The sequence below is a fragment of the Capsicum annuum genome, unplaced genomic scaffold, assembly GCF_002878395.1.
Source record: "Capsicum annuum cultivar UCD-10X-F1 unplaced genomic scaffold, UCD10Xv1.1 ctg1490, whole genome shotgun sequence".
In the NCBI taxonomy this organism is placed as follows: domain Eukaryota; kingdom Viridiplantae; phylum Streptophyta; class Magnoliopsida; order Solanales; family Solanaceae; genus Capsicum; species Capsicum annuum.
In genome coordinates, this window is record NW_025820315.1 from 20241 (window position 1) to 38849 (window position 18609).

General features: G+C 33.7%; 2 protein-coding genes across 21 annotated transcripts; one reads left to right on the top strand and one right to left on the bottom strand.

The window, feature by feature from the left end:
* The first annotated feature begins 269 nt into the window (after positions 1 to 269).
* LOC124890278 (F-box protein At4g18380-like) lies at positions 270 to 17654 on the top strand. Of its 20 annotated transcripts, none has more exons than XM_047402130.1 (8): positions 270 to 1542; positions 2393 to 2462; positions 3715 to 6816; positions 6981 to 7162; positions 12097 to 12290; positions 14726 to 17111; positions 17222 to 17287; positions 17379 to 17654. In XM_047402130.1, the coding sequence occupies exon 1, from the start codon at positions 434 to 436 to the stop codon at positions 1526 to 1528; it is 1095 nt and encodes a 364-aa protein (XP_047258086.1). In that variant the 5' UTR covers positions 270 to 433; the 3' UTR covers positions 1529 to 1542; positions 2393 to 2462; positions 3715 to 6816; positions 6981 to 7162; positions 12097 to 12290; positions 14726 to 17111; positions 17222 to 17287; positions 17379 to 17654. The 20 variants fall into 20 exon arrangements, with proteins under 20 accessions (XP_047258086.1, XP_047258091.1, XP_047258094.1 ...); XM_047402135.1 differs by lacking the exon at positions 17222 to 17287 and having other exon boundaries at positions 14726 to 14833; positions 17048 to 17111; XM_047402138.1 differs by adding an exon at positions 3418 to 3517 and having other exon boundaries at positions 14726 to 17654.
* LOC124890279 (embryonic protein DC-8-like) lies at positions 10564 to 14660 on the bottom strand. Its single transcript, XM_047402142.1, has 3 exons — positions 14098 to 14660; positions 11665 to 11789; positions 10564 to 11447 (listed from the first exon to the last, which is right to left on the bottom strand). Exons 1-3 carry the CDS (start codon positions 14128 to 14130, stop codon positions 11363 to 11365), a joined length of 243 nt encoding a protein of 80 aa, XP_047258098.1. The 5' UTR covers positions 14131 to 14660; the 3' UTR covers positions 10564 to 11362.
* Positions 17655 to 18609: the final 955 nt, after the last annotated feature.

Here is an 18609-nt window from a genome sequence, read left to right on the forward strand (position 1 = left end):
AATAACATTATAATTCTGACATAATTAATATCAAAATAAACTATTCCATAAATTTAATCCAACTAAAAATAAAATAAATTTACTTTAAATTTAATCTTAAAATTAATTACCCCTTACCCCTGCAATCAAAGATATACCTAATCCACTACCCAACATCCTTATTGTGGATAAAGATAAGCTTGCCACGCACTCCGAGGCAGTAATACTACCTGTCAACACAACACGAGCGCATCAACTATGTGCTACTTTAAGTCTGTAATCTAGCTTTTAGCCTCCCCATTACCCCCCATAGTCAAAAAATAGCTGCCACGCCCACCAAAAACGTGTACAATCTAGTACTACTACTACTCTATGAACACTCCTTTTTTCCTTCTCAAACCCCTCCATAAATAACACAACCAAGAAAAAGAAATCAAAAGCAGAAGTACCAACAATGTCAATTGATGAAGAAAATGAAGACTTATTTGATCGACTGCCAGATTCAATTATACTAACAATCTTCGATAAACTTCAAGATGCTAAATCCCTTTGCATTTCCTCATCTCTTTCCAAACGTTTTCACTTCCTTACAACCCAAACACACCACATTTCCCTCACAATCCCACCTCCCAAAAAATCCCACAATAATACTAATCCCAACAAAAATCAACTCACTCATTTTCTCAACAAACTTCTTTTTAAACCATTTCTGTTTGTTCTTAAGCAAATCAATAAATGGAACCCTATTTGCATGCCAGTTACTTATAATACCCGAAAAGAAGATAGATGCAATAATTGTTTTACTTGTACTTGTACCTGTGCTTGTACTTGCAGTTCTCCTGCCGAAATTCTGAGGAATTTCAGGGAGATCAAGGAGTTCGAAATTCGTCTTACATCTCCTCCTTGTGATCCATTGTTGAAATGGAAAGCGGAGTTTGGTAGTCAGTTGAAGAGTTGCTTGATTGTTGGTGGAACATCATTTTCACCTGTTCGTGATAATAATAATAATGATCATGATGAGGATGCTTTGGAAAATTTTCCAATTAGTCAACAACGAGGTGATTTGATGGAGTTCCAAAGGATGACGAATGAGGACTTGAAGTTGCGAATTGTATGGATAATTTCATCGTTATTAGCGGCATCAGCGCGGTATAGTTTGTTAGAGGAAATCATTAAGGAGAAGAGGACGATAAAGGAAGTAGTGATCACGGATGATATTGGTCAAGGGAAGTGTTGTATGAATGAGGAGCAAGTGGAAGAAATGAGGAGGAATATGGGGGTGATTTCGTCAAAAATACCGGCATTGAAGGTGAAAATGTGGTATGTACCGGAACTAGAGATGGTTAGGGAAAGATGTGTGATGAAAGGGGCGACGTTGGTGGTCGTAAAGCCTGTGGAGGAGTGGAGTAAGGCCGATGATGGCGGAGATTTGGTGGCGAAAGGGTTTGGTTTTGTAGGAGAGGGGAAAGAGGGGAAAGTGTTTGATGAAGTTGCAAGAGAGTTGGTGAAGTTGGAGCGGTGTTACTCTCTTGAAATGAGTTCATTTTGATTCTTCATATTGAGGTTGATTTTTGGAAAATTATGAATTTTTTTTGTGCAAAGTAAAAATATTGTTCTGATTTTGTAAAGAACTTGTATATGTTTGCTTCACTTTTTGTTGCCAAGTTTTTATGATTGTTCTATATGAAAATTTAATTAAAATGATGAAGTGGAACATGAAGATCATGTAAGTCTTTATTTCCTCCATCAATTTATATGACACCAGTTGACTAGGCAAGTGAGTAGTCTAACTTTGAGGAGGCATGTTTACTTCAACTTGATCAACTCTACATGCTCCAATTCATACCCACTATGTCTCATGGATACTTAAAGTTGATGTGACATAGATTTTTGAGGTGTCAAAATTATCATTCAAGCGACACAATTGACACAATGGAGGCGAGTTATGCTGTCTAGATATATACATTGAAAGTTGGGAGTGCTCATTTGTGAGGCCAAGTTTGAGACTTTGTTTCTTTATGTATATGGCTTCTGTTTATGTTGTTGTACCATTTGACTTGACACAAAGTTTAAGAAAGCAAGTCTGAAATTGATGATCTGAAACATCCTAGATTATTTAAGCGACTACAAATCATTTCATGAAAGGTAAAGAAGAAATTTTAAAGTAGTTTCTAATTATTAAAATCGGACATTCTTTTTAGGATGGATTATAAAGAAAAGTGTGCACATATATTTGTACAAGGAAATTATTAAGTGCCATTGTGATTCTTCTTTTGTTTTGGACTTCCCCTTGGTGCTATATGTAGTAAAATCTAGGCATCCTTTGCCTTTTGTAACTATCCTCTGCCAGCAGCTTCATATAGAATGATAGAAAGCATCAAGCTTTACCACTTATGCTCCTTGTAATTTGCAGGTACTTGGACCTCGTCAAACTTGTCACCACTGTAATACATCCGGGGAAGACTGCTTGTATCGTGTAGATTGTAAGTAAGGTTACCCTTTTAGGGTGTGTTTGGTACAGAGTTCATACCAAACAAGCCCCCTTAATTTTTGAATTCGTGGATTATAAATAAATTGTTATCATTATGAGGTTAAGTAGTTTCTCTGCATATTAATTAGTTTTTCAGCATATTAATTCGATGGTGTTCAGTTATGAAAAAAGGACTATTACGAGAGTATAGCACGTCTGGTATATTTTGAGATGTACTCATTGAGGAACATTAACTAGTTTAATCAGTTACTTCTCAATGTCAAGTTAGTTTATAATTAGCTTGAATTATTTGTTTCTGTTCCATTATGTTTAGGTCTCTTTCATTCATATTAAAGGAGTTATCTAAAATTAGAATTTTTGATTACTGGAACGGACGAGTTAACAAGATAAAAGAAGTCTTCTAACAAACTTTGGACCTAATCTAATACTCCCTGCGGCCTAATTGATTGATGTAACACACTTTTGTTTTAAAAAAAATTGTTTCAAAAAGAATCTCACCTTTCGACAATTAGAAACAATATAATTTTAAAATTCCTTGTTTACCCCTAATGAATTGATTTTTATAGTCATACAAATGTATGATGCTTGTTTTTAGATCACAAATTTCAAGAGTCTTTCATTTCTTTTTAAATGTTTTTGTCAAATCAAATGTTTGCACATAAATTGGAAAGAAGGGAGTGACAACTAGTTGATATTGCATAGATTCTTCATTTTCACCATTATGTTCTTTTGGGTTGAATTAAAAACAAAAGCTCTTGTTATTCCTATTCTGATACACTAGTCCTTTTCCAATTTCTGAATTAGTCTATTAAAGATTGCTAATAGGATACTCCATTTATTAATCGTTCTCTTGATTTGAGTAGAAATTTGAGCTCCTATTTCAAAACTAAAGAAAGTATCTAGCTGGCATTAAACTGACAGTCTTGTATATAATTTTACTTCTCCAGTTAGTGTAAAAGATTTCTTCAAGTATGTTGCACACAAAATCGGGCTTGGTAGAGTAAGAGTAAGTTAACTCCATAATCGTTCTTCAAGGTCTTCAACGCGGTAAGTTTACTACGTATGCAGCCCTTTAAGAGAGTAACAGACTCTCACAATGGGGAATTGTGCTGCCATCCATTTGGTGCTTTTGAATTAACCGATACAGTACTTTCTTAGTCCTTCATATTGAAAAGCATTCCCACCTAAATTTCTTTCATGTTTACGTTGGTTATTAGTATGTTTATGAAAGTTACTTGGTGCAGGCCGGCTGAATAATTTATCATTTACCAACTGCCAAAGGGAAGGAAACACAGAAAAGCCAGCAAGTCTATGATAGTTTTCCTTATCATTCATGGCTGCATCATGAACTCCAGACGCTTGAGAGGTGTCGAAGCCAAGTGGGGAACTCTCCAAGTTCACATCATGACATACCATCAAGGCATGCTTTCCCTCGGCTGCAATTGATATAGCCATGTGACGGATCATATCGGCATTTTGACTTAATTTTTGCCTGAAACCCGAGATAGTAAGAAATTGATCTTTCAATGTTTCTAATAGATGATTCACCCTCTTTATTGCTTCTTCTAAATTTTTAATTTCCAAAAAAATGCCAAGCTCCATTCCGAATCTAAGTCGGTCTTCGGTCTGGATGTTACTATTGTCCTCAAACAAGGAACAAAGCAAAAAAAGGTACCTGATATCATCACTTTCCAATTGATCATAGTTTAGCTTCAGAGGTTGATACACATTTTTAGTCACTCTTGGAATATTCACTGGTATTGATCTTTGTAATTGTACAAGGGCATCCTCCCATGAAGGCTTGCTTTTACGCTTTAGCACTCCTGCAACTGTAATAATTGAAAGAGACAAACCTTTGCACTCTGTTGCTATGTGAAGAAGCAAAGAACATTAATTGAGTCACCGGATTTCTGCCTAGAAGGAATCCATCTCAGAGACACATTGTGAACGTCACCTTGCACCTGTGGTTGTGGTTGCTACCACTGGGAAATCCAAGTTCTTTAGATCAAGAGCCTCCTAAATATCATCCTCCAGAATTAAAGAAATAAAGACACTGTTTTGCCCCCATTGACATTGAATGTAGCTGATCTCCACGACATCGTCCCCTTATAAAGTCAGGCCAATTCTCCCCCAAGGTTGTTTGATGAGGTTGTCATGACAATCTCAGTCAGTAAACAGACTTGGAAAGAATCCATAGTGATAGTAAACAGACTTGGAAAGAATCCAGAGTGAGGTGAATCGGAAAGGTTGTTTGATGAGGTTTTCATGACAATGTTCAGTCAGGAAACAGACTTATCCAACTTATCCAAAGTGATATTGCATGGCAGGAGGAATCTGTCCGACTTAATAATGGGACAATTTGTGGAGTTGTGGAGATCTGCATCAAGGTTAATGGGTCAGGACAGTGTCTTATGTTATTGTGGGTGATATTTTGGAGGCTCTTTGATCTAAAGAAACTTGGAATTCCCAGTGGTAGCAACTACAATCAGAGGCGCAAGGTGACGTTCACAATGCGTCTGTGAAATGGATTTTTTTTGGGTAGAAATGCGGTGACTCAAATGATGTTCTCCGCATAAGAGTGCAAAGGTTTGCCGCTTTCAATTATTACAGTTGCAAGAGTGGTAAAGCATAAAAGCAAAACCCTCATGGGAGGATGCCCTTGTACAATTACAAAGATGAGTTCCAATGAATATCCCAGGAGTGACTAAAAATGTGTATCAACCTCTAAAGCTAAGCTATGATCAATTGGAAAGTGATGAAATCAGGTACCCTTCTTTTCTTTGTTCCTTGGTCGAAGACAATAGTAATATCTAGATTGAAGAATTACTTTGATCCAGAATGGGGCTTGCCATCTTTTTGGAAATTAAATTTTTAGAAGCAGTAGTAAAGAGGGTGTATCATCTGTTAGAAACATTGCAAGATCGTTTGTTACTGTCGCGGGTTCTGGGCAAAAATTATGTCAAAATGCATGATGTTATCCATCAGATGGCTATGGCTGTATCATTTACGGCTTAGGGCAAGAATGTCTAGTAAGCCATGATGTCAACTTGGAAGAGTTTCTAAGAACTTACGAATGTTACAGTCACATCTCAGTTATGCACGGAATTCGTGGGCTTCGTGAACCAATATCCTGCCCAAGTCTTGGTTTGTAATGTTCAAACTATTTGAAGAGCCATTCAAATCACAGGATGCTATTTTTTTTGGAATGAGTAAATGTCTTTAAGTGTGAGAGGAACAAATATGGGCACTCCATGCCACTTTCCCGGCATTGGTTAAGTTGTTGTCGAATCTGAGGATGCTATTTATGATTGATTTAGAATTAGGTGGCATTTCTACTACTGGCGAACTTATCAATTTAGAAATCCTCAACATTAGAGATCCTCTCTTAGAGGTTCTTCCAGTGTTGATGGGGAAATTGATCAATCTAATTATGTTTAGGGTGGTGGGATAAGCAAGTATTACTTAAAAGGATTTCACCAGGGGTCTTATCAAAGATTCTAGAATTATTCGGTTAGAGGAATTATATATGGTGGGAGTGGAATACTGTAGTTACTCCATTTTTGTGAGGGAGCTGGAATCCTTATCGAAATTGACTGCCCTGACATGAATCAAATGTTCTAGAGAAGTGATTCACAGTAATTTGGGCCTTTCCTTCAAGTTGACATGGTACCCACTTAAGGTGGGCCAGAGTCCCGTTTACTTCGACATTTACGGCAGGATCATGGATCTCCAGGTCACTGAGACCACTCCATTGGGTGCTTTGATCAGCCATATGTTGAGGAAGAGCGCTCTTGTACTTTTATGCAGAAAAGGCTCCAAGAATGTGCTGATCAAGTTGCTGATGGATAGATTTCAGAACTTGAAAGATCTTAGCCTTGGTGATTGTGAATCTGTTGAGCAGCTTCTCGATACAGATGTTGATTTTGTTGCAACCTCGTGAAATTTTGTTTTCCCTTTGTTGGAATTGGAATCTTTGGGACGCCTTTCCCTTTGGAATGTCGAAGGGATATGCTGCTGTTTTCCACTTCCACTAGAGTTATTTTGGAATTTGGATGGCTTTTTATTGGTGATCTGTCCTCATTGACACTTAATTGAAAATATACCGTCAGGATAATATCACCTTCGCCCAACTGGGAAGACTGGATGTTCGCAGCTGTGGTAGTCTACAGTATCCTTTTTCTGTGTCCTTGGCTGGAAGTTCGTTTAAACATATAGACGTGACAGTAGCTTGCTCTTATGATGGGGAAGAGATCGGACCAGAAATGAAGATGGTCCAAGTTAATGGTACCTTCTACGTATGTCAGAAGGAAACTCTCACAGATTCAAATCCTTTTTTCGATGGAAAGGTGCCTTCTACATATGACATATCATGATAATTATGATACTTCTCTTTTTGGGTTTTTAGTTTTTGATTTTCCATATCTTCCTTTCAAGTTTTGATTGGTGTCAACATGAAATTATATTGAGTTTTGATTCTTACTGATAAATGCAATGCCTTATGTTTTTGCAGGTTTCCTGTCCCAGCCTGGAATGGCAGAGACTCGAGAATGCTGAGAGCATAACGGTTGAAATGAGGACTTCTGTCCATTTCAAGATTAATCAGTGCCCTGAAATGAGGACTTCTGTCTAGCTGGGTTGTTGAGGTGCAAGATGATCTGAATAAGGCGATATCAACAACTCTTTAATTCGAAGGTTTGCCACTGTGCAATTGAACTATATTTGTTGCATGCATTAATACATCCCTGCTGTAGTGTTATATATCCATTTTAACTATTCCATAAATAGTACTTCGTGTTCAGATAACTATATTTGTTTGGCTTTTAGCATAAAGTACCTTGAAACTTCTTAAGTTCATCATGGCCAAGTTGATAATGGGGTTCCATGTTAGGTGTTTGGAAAACCAAACCACTGTTATTAGTTCCAGAAAACAAAGGATAACTAAAAGCAATCAAAAGATGCAAAAAAAGAATTACAGTATAGAAGTTTTTTAGTTCTAGAAAATTATGAATTACTATATGTTCGATTACGTAATTTTCAAAAACTTAACGACTTCTACACTGTAACCCGTTTTTCTTCCTTTTTTCAGTCGTCTTTTGTTTTAATAATAAACATTATGATTCTTTCAAATAAACTTATACAGTGGCAAACCACTAATGTTGCGTAACGTATCACAATCCGTTGCCAAAAATTTGACCTTCCAATCATTTGTATCTTTTAAGTAATTCATACATAATTCAGTTACTTTAATGCGATAAACAACAGTTCAGTAACTTCACAGTCAAAGTGGATAAAGTTTAGTTAATTTAATGGGAAAATAAGTAGGTGTGTGACTTCGCACGCAGTTACAATTTCACCAACCATACTTTGAATTTCATCTTATATTAGAGCCATGTCTCGGGGAACTTTTTCTCAGTTTGAACTCGAGTAATTTTATGGATTAAAAAGATAAACATTAATTCTAATTCCAACCACCTATTTACTAGTTAGTTTTCACTTGTCAAGATACAAGATAAGATATGGTCCAGTTCTCTTTGAAGGTAACTTTTCCTAGACTGAAAATTCTAAAACGAGGTTGACAGCGTAACTACGCATAACTATCTGATTCACCAAATTTTTGTCTGGCTACTTCAGCAAAGTGGAACTAATTGACATATGGGGTTGTGGCAAGTTGAGAGACTAGATGTCTGCATCTAGGAGTTGAAATGACTTAACAATTCCATATTTCCAGGCACTTCTTCCTTGTCGAGGAATGCTCTGGAATTTCCATTTCTTAGAGAAGTGAAGATTAATAGTTGCTATGATATGAGACATTTGTGCAGTTGGCATCCGTGAGTACACCTGAGTCTGGAAATACTTAATCTTCGAATGATGCTAACGTGAAAGTTTTGGAAAACATTATGCATGGCGGAAGCATTTTAGAAACATACTGCTTACGTGAATAATTGATAACACATAGTTTACACTAGAAAACATACGATCATGCTAGCTCTGGTATGAAACATTTATGCAGTTGGCATCCGTGAGTATACCGAGTTTGAAAATACTTAACATACGAATGATGCTTAACGTGTAAGTGTTGGAAAACATTATGCATAGCAGAAATATTTCAGAAACATACTGCTTACGTGAATAATAGAAACACATGGTTTATGGTAGAACACATACGGTTATGTTAGATTATATAAATTTGTGAAAATTTAATTCGATAAATATCTTTGAAGCGTGAACATTATCAAGTAAGTCTGTGTGAATACGTATCATTAAGCAAGTACGACTCTGATTTTGTTATTTTCTGCTGTGATAAAAATTGATTCTCTTTCTAGGTTAGCAGAATTCCTACTGTAGAGATATTTTTACTAATTCAAAAAGGAGAACAAAAATTCGTTTGCGTTCTAACTAGGAAACAAATGCCTGTTTTCTTCCTTTTTTTCTAAAAAATAGATTTTCAACCTCTAATTAAATGTAGATACTGCAGGGATCACACAATTAATTATTAAGCTCCCTATTATGGATTGCACTCCTCTATTCATATTGCAAAAATTTTCATGTTGAGATTACAAAAATTAATTAATAAATTAAATTACTGACGAATTCAATATTGAGCTCCCTATTATGGATTGCACACCTCTCTTCATATTGCGAATTTTTTCATGTTAAGATTACAGAAATTAATTAATAAATTAAATTACTGACGAATTCAATCCAGTGATTAATTTTTTTTAGTACATTTTTAACTTATTTCATGTGTCGGATTTATAAAATTCACTTGCACGATTTGACACAATGAAAATTTATAAGTTTCTGAAAAAAGTATATCTTCAATGTTTATATCGAGACATGAATTTTATTAACTAACTTATTATTTTATCCATATATATTTTTATCATCCAATCAAGGCATGCAGACTCATGAATCTCACATTTTAATAAATTAATTAAAAGAATAATTAATATATAGTGCTCACTTGATGTTAATATATTACTCCCTCCGTTTAAAAAAGAATGATCTACTTTGACTTGACACAAAATTTAAGAAAATAAAGAAGACTTTTGAATCTTGCGGCTTAAATTAAAGTAGTGTCAAATGTACCAAATTGCCTTTTAATCTTGTGGTTATAAACATGTTATGTGGAAAGTTGAAATTAAAGTATTGTCAAAAAAAGAAAGTGATCATTCTTTTTTAAACGGATTAAAAAGAAAAATAGATCATGGAGTAGATATTTTGTTAATATACAAAGCTCATAATAATAATAATATAAGTAGGGGTGTACATAGGTCGGGTTGGTTTGGTTTTCTATTGAAAAAAAATCAATCAATTATGTTGGTTTATTAAAACTATAAATCAAATCAAACCAACATAAAATTGATTTTTATGATTTAGGTTTTAGTCGGTTCTTTCGGTTTTTCTCGATTTTTTTATAATCTTTATTTTTTACAATTATATTGTGATTGAAGTTTAGATCAAGTATGTTTTCACTCACGTGCTAATGAAAAACCATAATTATGAAAAATTGAGGAGCGAAAAACTCTATTGAAACTAAAAAATAAGATGAAGAATGAAAAATTTAGGTTTTAAGTTTATATTGGATTTTGGATCATTTTATTAGCAATTAATGGATAAATATATGTATAAATAACATAAATACCAACTCTTTTGAAACTAATTACACTCTCTCCCATTTTTTTAATTACTTTACTCTCTCTCCCTATTAATATACATAATATAGCCGACCTATACATAGCATTCTGTTTATGTGTTGGGATTTTTGTAGTATATTTAGAGAGTTGAGATTTTTTGTAATAGTGGAAACATAAGTTGTGTATTTATGTAATTTTTAGTAAATATTACAACTTAAAGGCCCAAATATGAAAATATATATATATATATATACTTTCTAAATATTGAAAATTAATAAAACTAATTACAAAAGTATTTTAAAAAGTAGTTTATAATTAATATTTTATGTATAAAAAGTTAAATTATATATATATATATATATTATGTCGGTAGTCGATTTTTTTTTTTCAAACGCAAAACCAACCAAACCAAACCATAAGTTGATTTTTTTTCTCGATTTGGTTTGATTCTTCGATTTGGTTTGACTTGATAGTTTGGTTTGTACACCCCTAAATATAAGTACATGTAATATTTTAGAGAATATTTTTTTATCTGTTGGTCTAAAACATTTATTATTTCCGATAGACCCCAACAAACTGTAAATCACAACTTCGAGAAGGCACAATTTTCCATGTTAATGCATGACCATGATCTACATGGAAATCTAGATGCATCGACTCCTGTTTCCATCTCTGCACCATCACAACTTCCACATCAAAAGTTGAAATCATTCGATATATTGGAAAGAGTTCTTTAATAACACAATACTTCCTCACAAGTTACAACATCCTAGCATCCAGCAGATGAAACGATCATAATATAAGCTTTGGTAGACGTGATGGACATACTTATCATTACTTCAAATTTGCTTACATAATACTTGCTCTATAAACAAAATAGAAAAGAATTGGACCAAACACAGAGGCACTTATACATGCCTAGTTTCTTTTATAGGAGAAGCCCGGAAGGGAGTCGCTAAAACTAAAGACTAAGTTGCTCGGACTCTCTAAAAATGTGTTACACCAAGTAGGATCCTCCAAAAATGCACTCCTTTTGAAGGTTTCGACACACTTTGAGAAGTCCTAGCAACATAGACTAAAAGAAAATAAGTGGGAACAACTTGACACTCATCCTGCAAGCTAAAGATCAGTCTATGAATTTGTGTCATCCTTTGCTGTTGTGAAAACAAAACCTGATTTAGCAACATGACTCTCCTCATCAATATCCGTCTTTGTTCCACCCAGCTCTCGTGCTGCACGTGTCTCCTCGACTATGTCACTTGGCATTGTTAAACTTCTCCTTGATAGAATCTGTTAGATCCCCCATTGCACTATAGATATTCGTTTTTGCTGCACTTCCCCTGTTCAACATCCAAAACAAAATAGACTTCATAATATGATTTCAGGACTAGCAACACGAGTGATTAGACCCGAAATGGATGCATATACATAGAAGTCCGATAATCTACACGTCTGTTTGCATGCTTATTTGTCTTAATTTAGAGACATTTAACACCTAATGTCTCTGTAAATTCATATTACTAACATATTGACCGGACACAAGGAAAATAGCGTCACCTAGCAGCTGCTGCTTCTCTATCTGCCTCAGCTCTCTGTCTAGGCTCATCCTGGATTCCTTCTTCTTTGAACTTTAGTTCTTGCATGATTTTCCTTGCATTGTCGTCTGTTTCTTCATATAGTTCCTGCACAGATACGGTTGTGAATATAGAGGTCGGATCATTCATGATCTCAATTTTAAAATTGAGGGATATGAATCCAGGTATGGATACGGGTGCGCGATCCGGTTAAAAATAATTCATGTCTAAAAATAAAATTATAAAACTTAAATTATCATTATGTGGAGAACTTGAGAGAATATATCAATCAAGAGGAGAATAATATTGAAAGGAGAAAAAAGAAAAAACAGTAAATTTCTATATACAATGTATTTCATATTCTTTCATTTCACTTAGGTTTTGTTTTGATTACAAAAATTATTAAATTTGTCAGGACTTTTTCGTTGATTTTGGTCAAAGTTTCCAAAATCGGTTGATCAGATTGGTTATGAATACCAGACCCACACGCATATAGTATCGACACCAGGTGCAACACCGAAAAGTGAAAACTCCAATTAACTTAGTATTCTGCATTATCAACTACACATTTGAAAATATAAGGAGCTCCATCATTTCCATGTCTCACAGGTATTTAACATATCAACTTTGGCAGCACTTAGTAAATAGGTTTCACTTTACTGCATATCAACTTTGTCAGCACTTAAGTAGCATGCACGGACCACTGAGGCGGACCCACGTGGTTAGCCGAGGGTGCACGTGCACCCGGTAATTTTTTTTTAAAAAATTGTATATATATGTATAGATATCCTACTAAAGAGTTAATATATATAATTGTGCACCCTCAATAACAAAAAATGTCTGGGTGCACTGGTTTTGAACTCATATGCAGCATCCTTTGGGCCCGGACGTTGCGGGTTCAATTCTTGATGAATGCTCCCTTTTTTTTTTCATTTACCTAACATAGTAACACTTAATTGCCACCAGCTATGCTGGCCCCACAACACCGAAAGTGGAAACTAGAATTACAAGGATCAATTTCAATACATCTCTTCTTTTTTTGTTTTATTTATTTAACTTTAGATAATGTTAAATCACAAATGCTTTTAATATTTATTTGTTGCTTGAAAGTTAGTGTGTAAAATTTATTTGTATTTTTTTTTCTTGCTTCTATTTAAGTTTATGGACTTTGATTAAAAATGAATAGTTAGTGAATTGAAAATTTGAAATGGATAGATATTACTCTCCCGAACGAAGTTCTAGTTTTAAAGAAAATTCTCATCGCCTTAGCAAAAGCAAAAAAGGGCAAAAAAACCTTCAAGGTCCATTATATTTAAGCACAAATTACAAATAAAATGTGAGATTTAACAAAAATAAGCATAAAGGAGAAAAAATATAAACATATGTCTAGTTCAAGACTAATAATATAAGCATGAATAACAAATATATGAACACAATTTTTTTTTTTTATTAAGTGAAATATCAATTGTTTAGTGTTCGTATCTCCAGAAAAGCCTCATTGAAAGTATATCTTATAAATTAGAACTTAAACTGCACATTAAACGAGACGAGCGATCAACACAAATTTGAATCTTTATTCAGAAGATATGCGCGCCCTTAACAATACTGGTGCACCTTCAGACTTCAAATCCTGGGTCTACTGGTGCACCTTCAGACTTCAAATCCTGGGTTCGCCTTCGACGGACCACCCAGAACAATTAAACAAACGCAACTATGCGAAAATGGAAACTTCAAGGCGGACCTACGTTGTATTTTGAGGTGCTCTGGCACCCTCTAAACTCGAGAGGGAAAAGGTATAATTACATAAAAAATATATAAAAATAGATATAAAATATAAAAGCATCCACTACAACAAAAAGTTGGTTGGGTGCATTAACATTTGTGTTGATCTTAAGATGCTTCATTGGAAGGAGGTCTTGGGTTCAATCCTCATTGAGGTGATTTCCTTTTTAAAATTTTTAAGCACTCACTATGTTTAAATTCTGAGTCCGCCACTGCTTATTTGGTACATTTTTTCAAGTATTAGTTATACGCTCACTTGATATTATGCTATCCATAACTAATGCATAGAAAATCAAAATGTTAGCAATGTAATGAATTTTAATGCATGCATTAACATTAAAAAAGACTCAATTATCTGTCAAAACTTTTTCCACGTCCTTTTTATCATATTCGTGGAAGGTATTTTTGTAATGCATGTTATTTTTAATACAACACAAACCAAGCACTATATGAAAAATAATGCATGCATAACTAACATAAACATAATTAATACCATTACTAATAGAAGCATTACTAATACAAAATATTGAGCGTTAATCTTATACACTCTACCAAACGACCCCTAGATGAGTTGAGAATTACCATGACAGCTAAAGGAGAATAAATGAAGAAGCAGAAAGCATTAAGATGTCACCTTTGGTTCCTCCTTTCTCACAGCTTTCTCCATCGTTGCGTCTTTCGTTTGCTTCTTTATCTGCTATTGAATCACCTGCTTTTTCTGCACCAAAACCCTTAATTGAAATATTAACTCATGTTTTCTTCCCTGGATTTTTTTCTGTTCTTTATGCCAATTGGGATATAGTTGAAATTGATTTTGCATAAGCAATTGGGTTGGAACTATGAGTCATTCTTGTAAGTCTTCCAAATTCTTCCCACGTCCACATTTGCAGTATACGTGTGGGCCAAAGAGGCATATGAGTTTTCGAAAAATCTATTTGCTCATAAATAAAATATGAGTTTATAACAGATCTAATTATTAATAGTGGAAGATTATTAGAAGCTTCATTAAGCTGTAATTGGTTCAGAAATCAATTGTTTGAACGTCATAGAAATATGTAGAGCAAAAAATTTCAGGAAAATCATCAAATTCTATACCTAAAGGCGAATGATGAAGGAGTTAATATAATTCTTTAAGAAATAGTCAAAAAACTCTTCTAGATATATTTTCATTAACATGTAAAATTCAGCACTTTAATTTATAATCAACATTTAAAGGAGATAGACTTTGTAAGTTCTCTAACATTCATAATTGTATTTTGCAGGATTAATGAAAAGCTCAAACTCAGATGAGCAAAATATAGGAGTTGACGTTTCATTAGAAGAAACTGACATGTATGAAACTGGACAGATTGTTTCCGACCCCTATATCGGTAAGGAGTTTCAGTCACTTGATGATTCATTCAAGTTTTATCTTGTTTATGCTCATCGTACTGATTTTAGTATGCGTCGAGGTTGTATGACTAGATCAAGAAAAGATAAATCGATAATTGGTCAAGAGTTTCTTTGTTCAAAGCAAGAATTTCATTCAAAGAAAGATTTAGAAAGAAATAAATCATAAGATGAAACCAGAGAAAGATACAAAGCATTGTTATATATATCGAAGGAAGAAGAAGATAATGGGTTGTTTGCAGGCTTATCGCTAAGCACAATCATGAACTTGCATCTCCAAATAGTCAAAAGTTCTTGCGGTCAAAAAGAAAAAAATCTAAAGCCTAGAAAAATCTTATTGATTTGCTTGATAACTCTGGAGTCTGTCCAGGTAAAAAGCGTCATTGTTGATAACTGAAGTTGAGGGTGTAGATCGTCTTAATTTGACAGGCAAGATATTCAGAATTATTTGCAAACTAGGAGACAAAAAGATCTCGAGAAAGGAGATGCACAACTGATGCTACAATATTTTCAAAGGCGTCAATTTGAGAATCCAGGTTTCTTTTATGCAATACAGATAGATGTAGATAACCGTTTAGCTAATTGTTTTTGGGTCGTTTAGCTAATTGTTTTTGGGTTGATGCTAGATCTAGGATTGCTTATAAGAATTTCAAGAAAGTAGTTGTTTTTTATCCTACCTGACAAATAAATATAAGATACCTTTTGTTTCATTTATCGGGTTAACAATCATCATCAATTTATTTTGTTTGGTTGTGCTTTACTTTGGGATGAAACTCAAGATACTTTCGAATGGTTACTTCATACTTGAAAAGAGGCAATGTTTGGGGTTGCACCACATACAATCATAACAGATCAGGATTCTACAATAACAAATGCAGTTACAACGGTATTCCCTGATAGTGCACACCACTTTTGTATGTGGCATATAACGAAAAAAATTTAAGAATATTTAAGTCATGTTTACCGTCAGAATGAACATATTAATAGCAAGTCTAGTTGGTGTATTCATGGAACGACCATTCCTGAGGAATTTGAAGCATGTGGGCTGAAATAATGGAAATGTATGATTTAGGAGAAAATAACTGGCTATAAAGGATTTATGCGATTCGTGGAAAATGGGTACCAACATATGTGCGTACTACTTTTTGTGCAGGCATGTCAACAAGTCAAAGAGGTAAGAGTATGAATAAATTTTTTAAAGATTATTTGAATTCTAGTATTTTTGTGAGTGTATTTGTGGTGCAATACAATAAGGCGAGATGCTAGATATGATAAAGTAAGGGAGAAGGATTACAAGAAAAAATATTCAAGACCTATCTTGAAAAGTTTGTATCCTATGGAGGATGAAGCAGCGAAGAAATACACTAGAAAAATGTTTCAAATTTTTCAAGAAGAACTAATTCAGTCTCAAAAATTTATCTGTGAAAAGATTGAGATCAAGGATGAAATAAACCTCTACAAAGTTCATTAGCGTGACATACAAAAGCCTACATATGTCATCAATTTAAATCTTGCGTTGAAAAGAGTTGTTTGTTCGTGTTATGAGTTTGAGTTCATGAGAATTCTATGTAGACATATACTAATGGTATTCATCAAGAAACAGATTCACTCTCTTCCGGCATAATATTTATTAGATCGATGAACTAGAAATGCAATCAAAGAAAAAGTTAATGATCCCTCAGATGATAAAATTTTTTTTGAAACCTTCCACTTGATGATTTAATAATATTATGATGCAGTCTATGAGCCTATTCGAACGAGCTACAAGGTCAAAAAAAATATTACCAATTTGCACATTAAAAATTATTGCAATTATGTGGAGAACTTGATGAACTTCCTTATGAATCTGAGAAAGATTGTGTATTAGATGGTCAAGTTCATGAGAAAGATTGTGAAATAAATTCATGTGAAATAATACAAGATACTAGACCGTTTGACCCTTCCATAGTGATGACCAAAGAACATCCGAATTCTTTGAGAAACAAAGCTGATATAAGAAGGCTAAAGACTTTCTTCTCAAAAGACAAAAGAAGATTGTTCTCAAAAGGTCAAAAAACGTTTCACTCAAAAACAAAAAATGCAAACAAAATGTACTAAGCGTTAGAGAAAGGGGACAAGGTAAATTTTCTTTGCACGATGCATATTATTTTTATTTGGAGTTACTTCGCTAATACCTTTTAAAATTTTATATGTAGTTCAAACTCTAATGACGAAGTCGAAACAGAAATTACAACAACATCTGATGAGGCTCATGCAATGGTAAAAAATATTATATGTAGTTTTTGTCAATTGATTTATTTTCTTGTACCTTACTCTCCAAATAACAAAATACCTTCAAAATTTTTCATTTAATTTGGAACCAATTTCAGCAATATTCAAAGTTTTATCAAGGATATATAAAGAACACTGATTGTACTTATGCCACCTCATTTATGGTAAAAAAAATTGCTCTTACCTTGATCTTGTCGTTTATATGTTGTTAACATGTTGAAATGTATGTTGATAAATTATAACTCTTTCTTTCAGTATATGATGAAAGCAACTTCAACACTATTCCAACAACATCATCCTAGTTAGTGAGTAAGAAAATAGAAGATTTGGAGCTTTAGGATATAAAGGAAGTAGAAAGAAACAGTTCCTTTCACTTTAGTTTATTAGTTTTGCTCTTTTTTACTTTTGAATTCTCAATAATCTTCCTTATGAATCTGAGAAAGATTGTGTATTAGATGGTCAAGTTCATGAGAAAGATTGTGAAATAAATTCATGTGAAATAATACAAGATACTAGACCGTTTGACCCTTCCATAGTGATGACCAAAGAACATCCGAATTCTTTGAGAAACAAAGCTGATATAAGAAGGCTAAAGACTTTCTTCTCAAAAGACAAAAGAAGATTGTTCTCAAAAGGTCAAAAAACGTTTCACTCAAAAACAAAAAATGCAAACAAAATGTACTAAGCGTTAGAGAAAGGGGACAAGGTAAATTTTCTTTGCACGATGCATATTATTTTTATTTGGAGTTACTTCGCTAATACCTTTTAAAATTTTATATGTAGTTCAAACTCTAATGACGAAGTCGAAACAGAAATTACAACAACATCTGATGAGGCTCATGCAATGGTAAAAAATATTATATGTAGTTTTTGTCAATTGATTTATTTTCTTGTACCTTACTCTCCAAATAACAAAATACCTTCAAAATTTTTCATTTAATTTGGAACCAATTTCAGCAATATTCAAAGTTTTATCAAGGATATATAAAGAACACTGATTGTACTTATGCCACCTCATTTATGGTAAAAAAAATTGCTCTTACCTTGATCTTGTCGTTTATATGTTGTTAACATGTTGAAATGTATGTTGATAAATTATAACTCTTTCTTTCAGTATATGATGAAAGCAACTTCAACACTATTCCAACAACATCATCCTAGTTAGTGAGTAAGAAAATAGAAGATTTGGAGCTTTAGGATATAAAGGAAGTAGAAAGAAACAGTTCCTTTCACTTTAGTTTATTAGTTTTGCTCTTTTTTACTTTTGAATTCTCAATAATCCTTTAGTCATCTATTTAACGAGTGTATGTTATAAAAATAGTTTTGGTAACTGAACATTATAGAAGTTTGTCATCTAGTTTTGTGTCAAAGAAATTTGATTTCATAATGGGTGTGAAAGTTCTCTCTACCTCCACAAAGTAGTAAAGTAGTCATAAGGTATGCGTACATTAGTTAAAGTACTAATTATGTCCTCATAAATATTGTG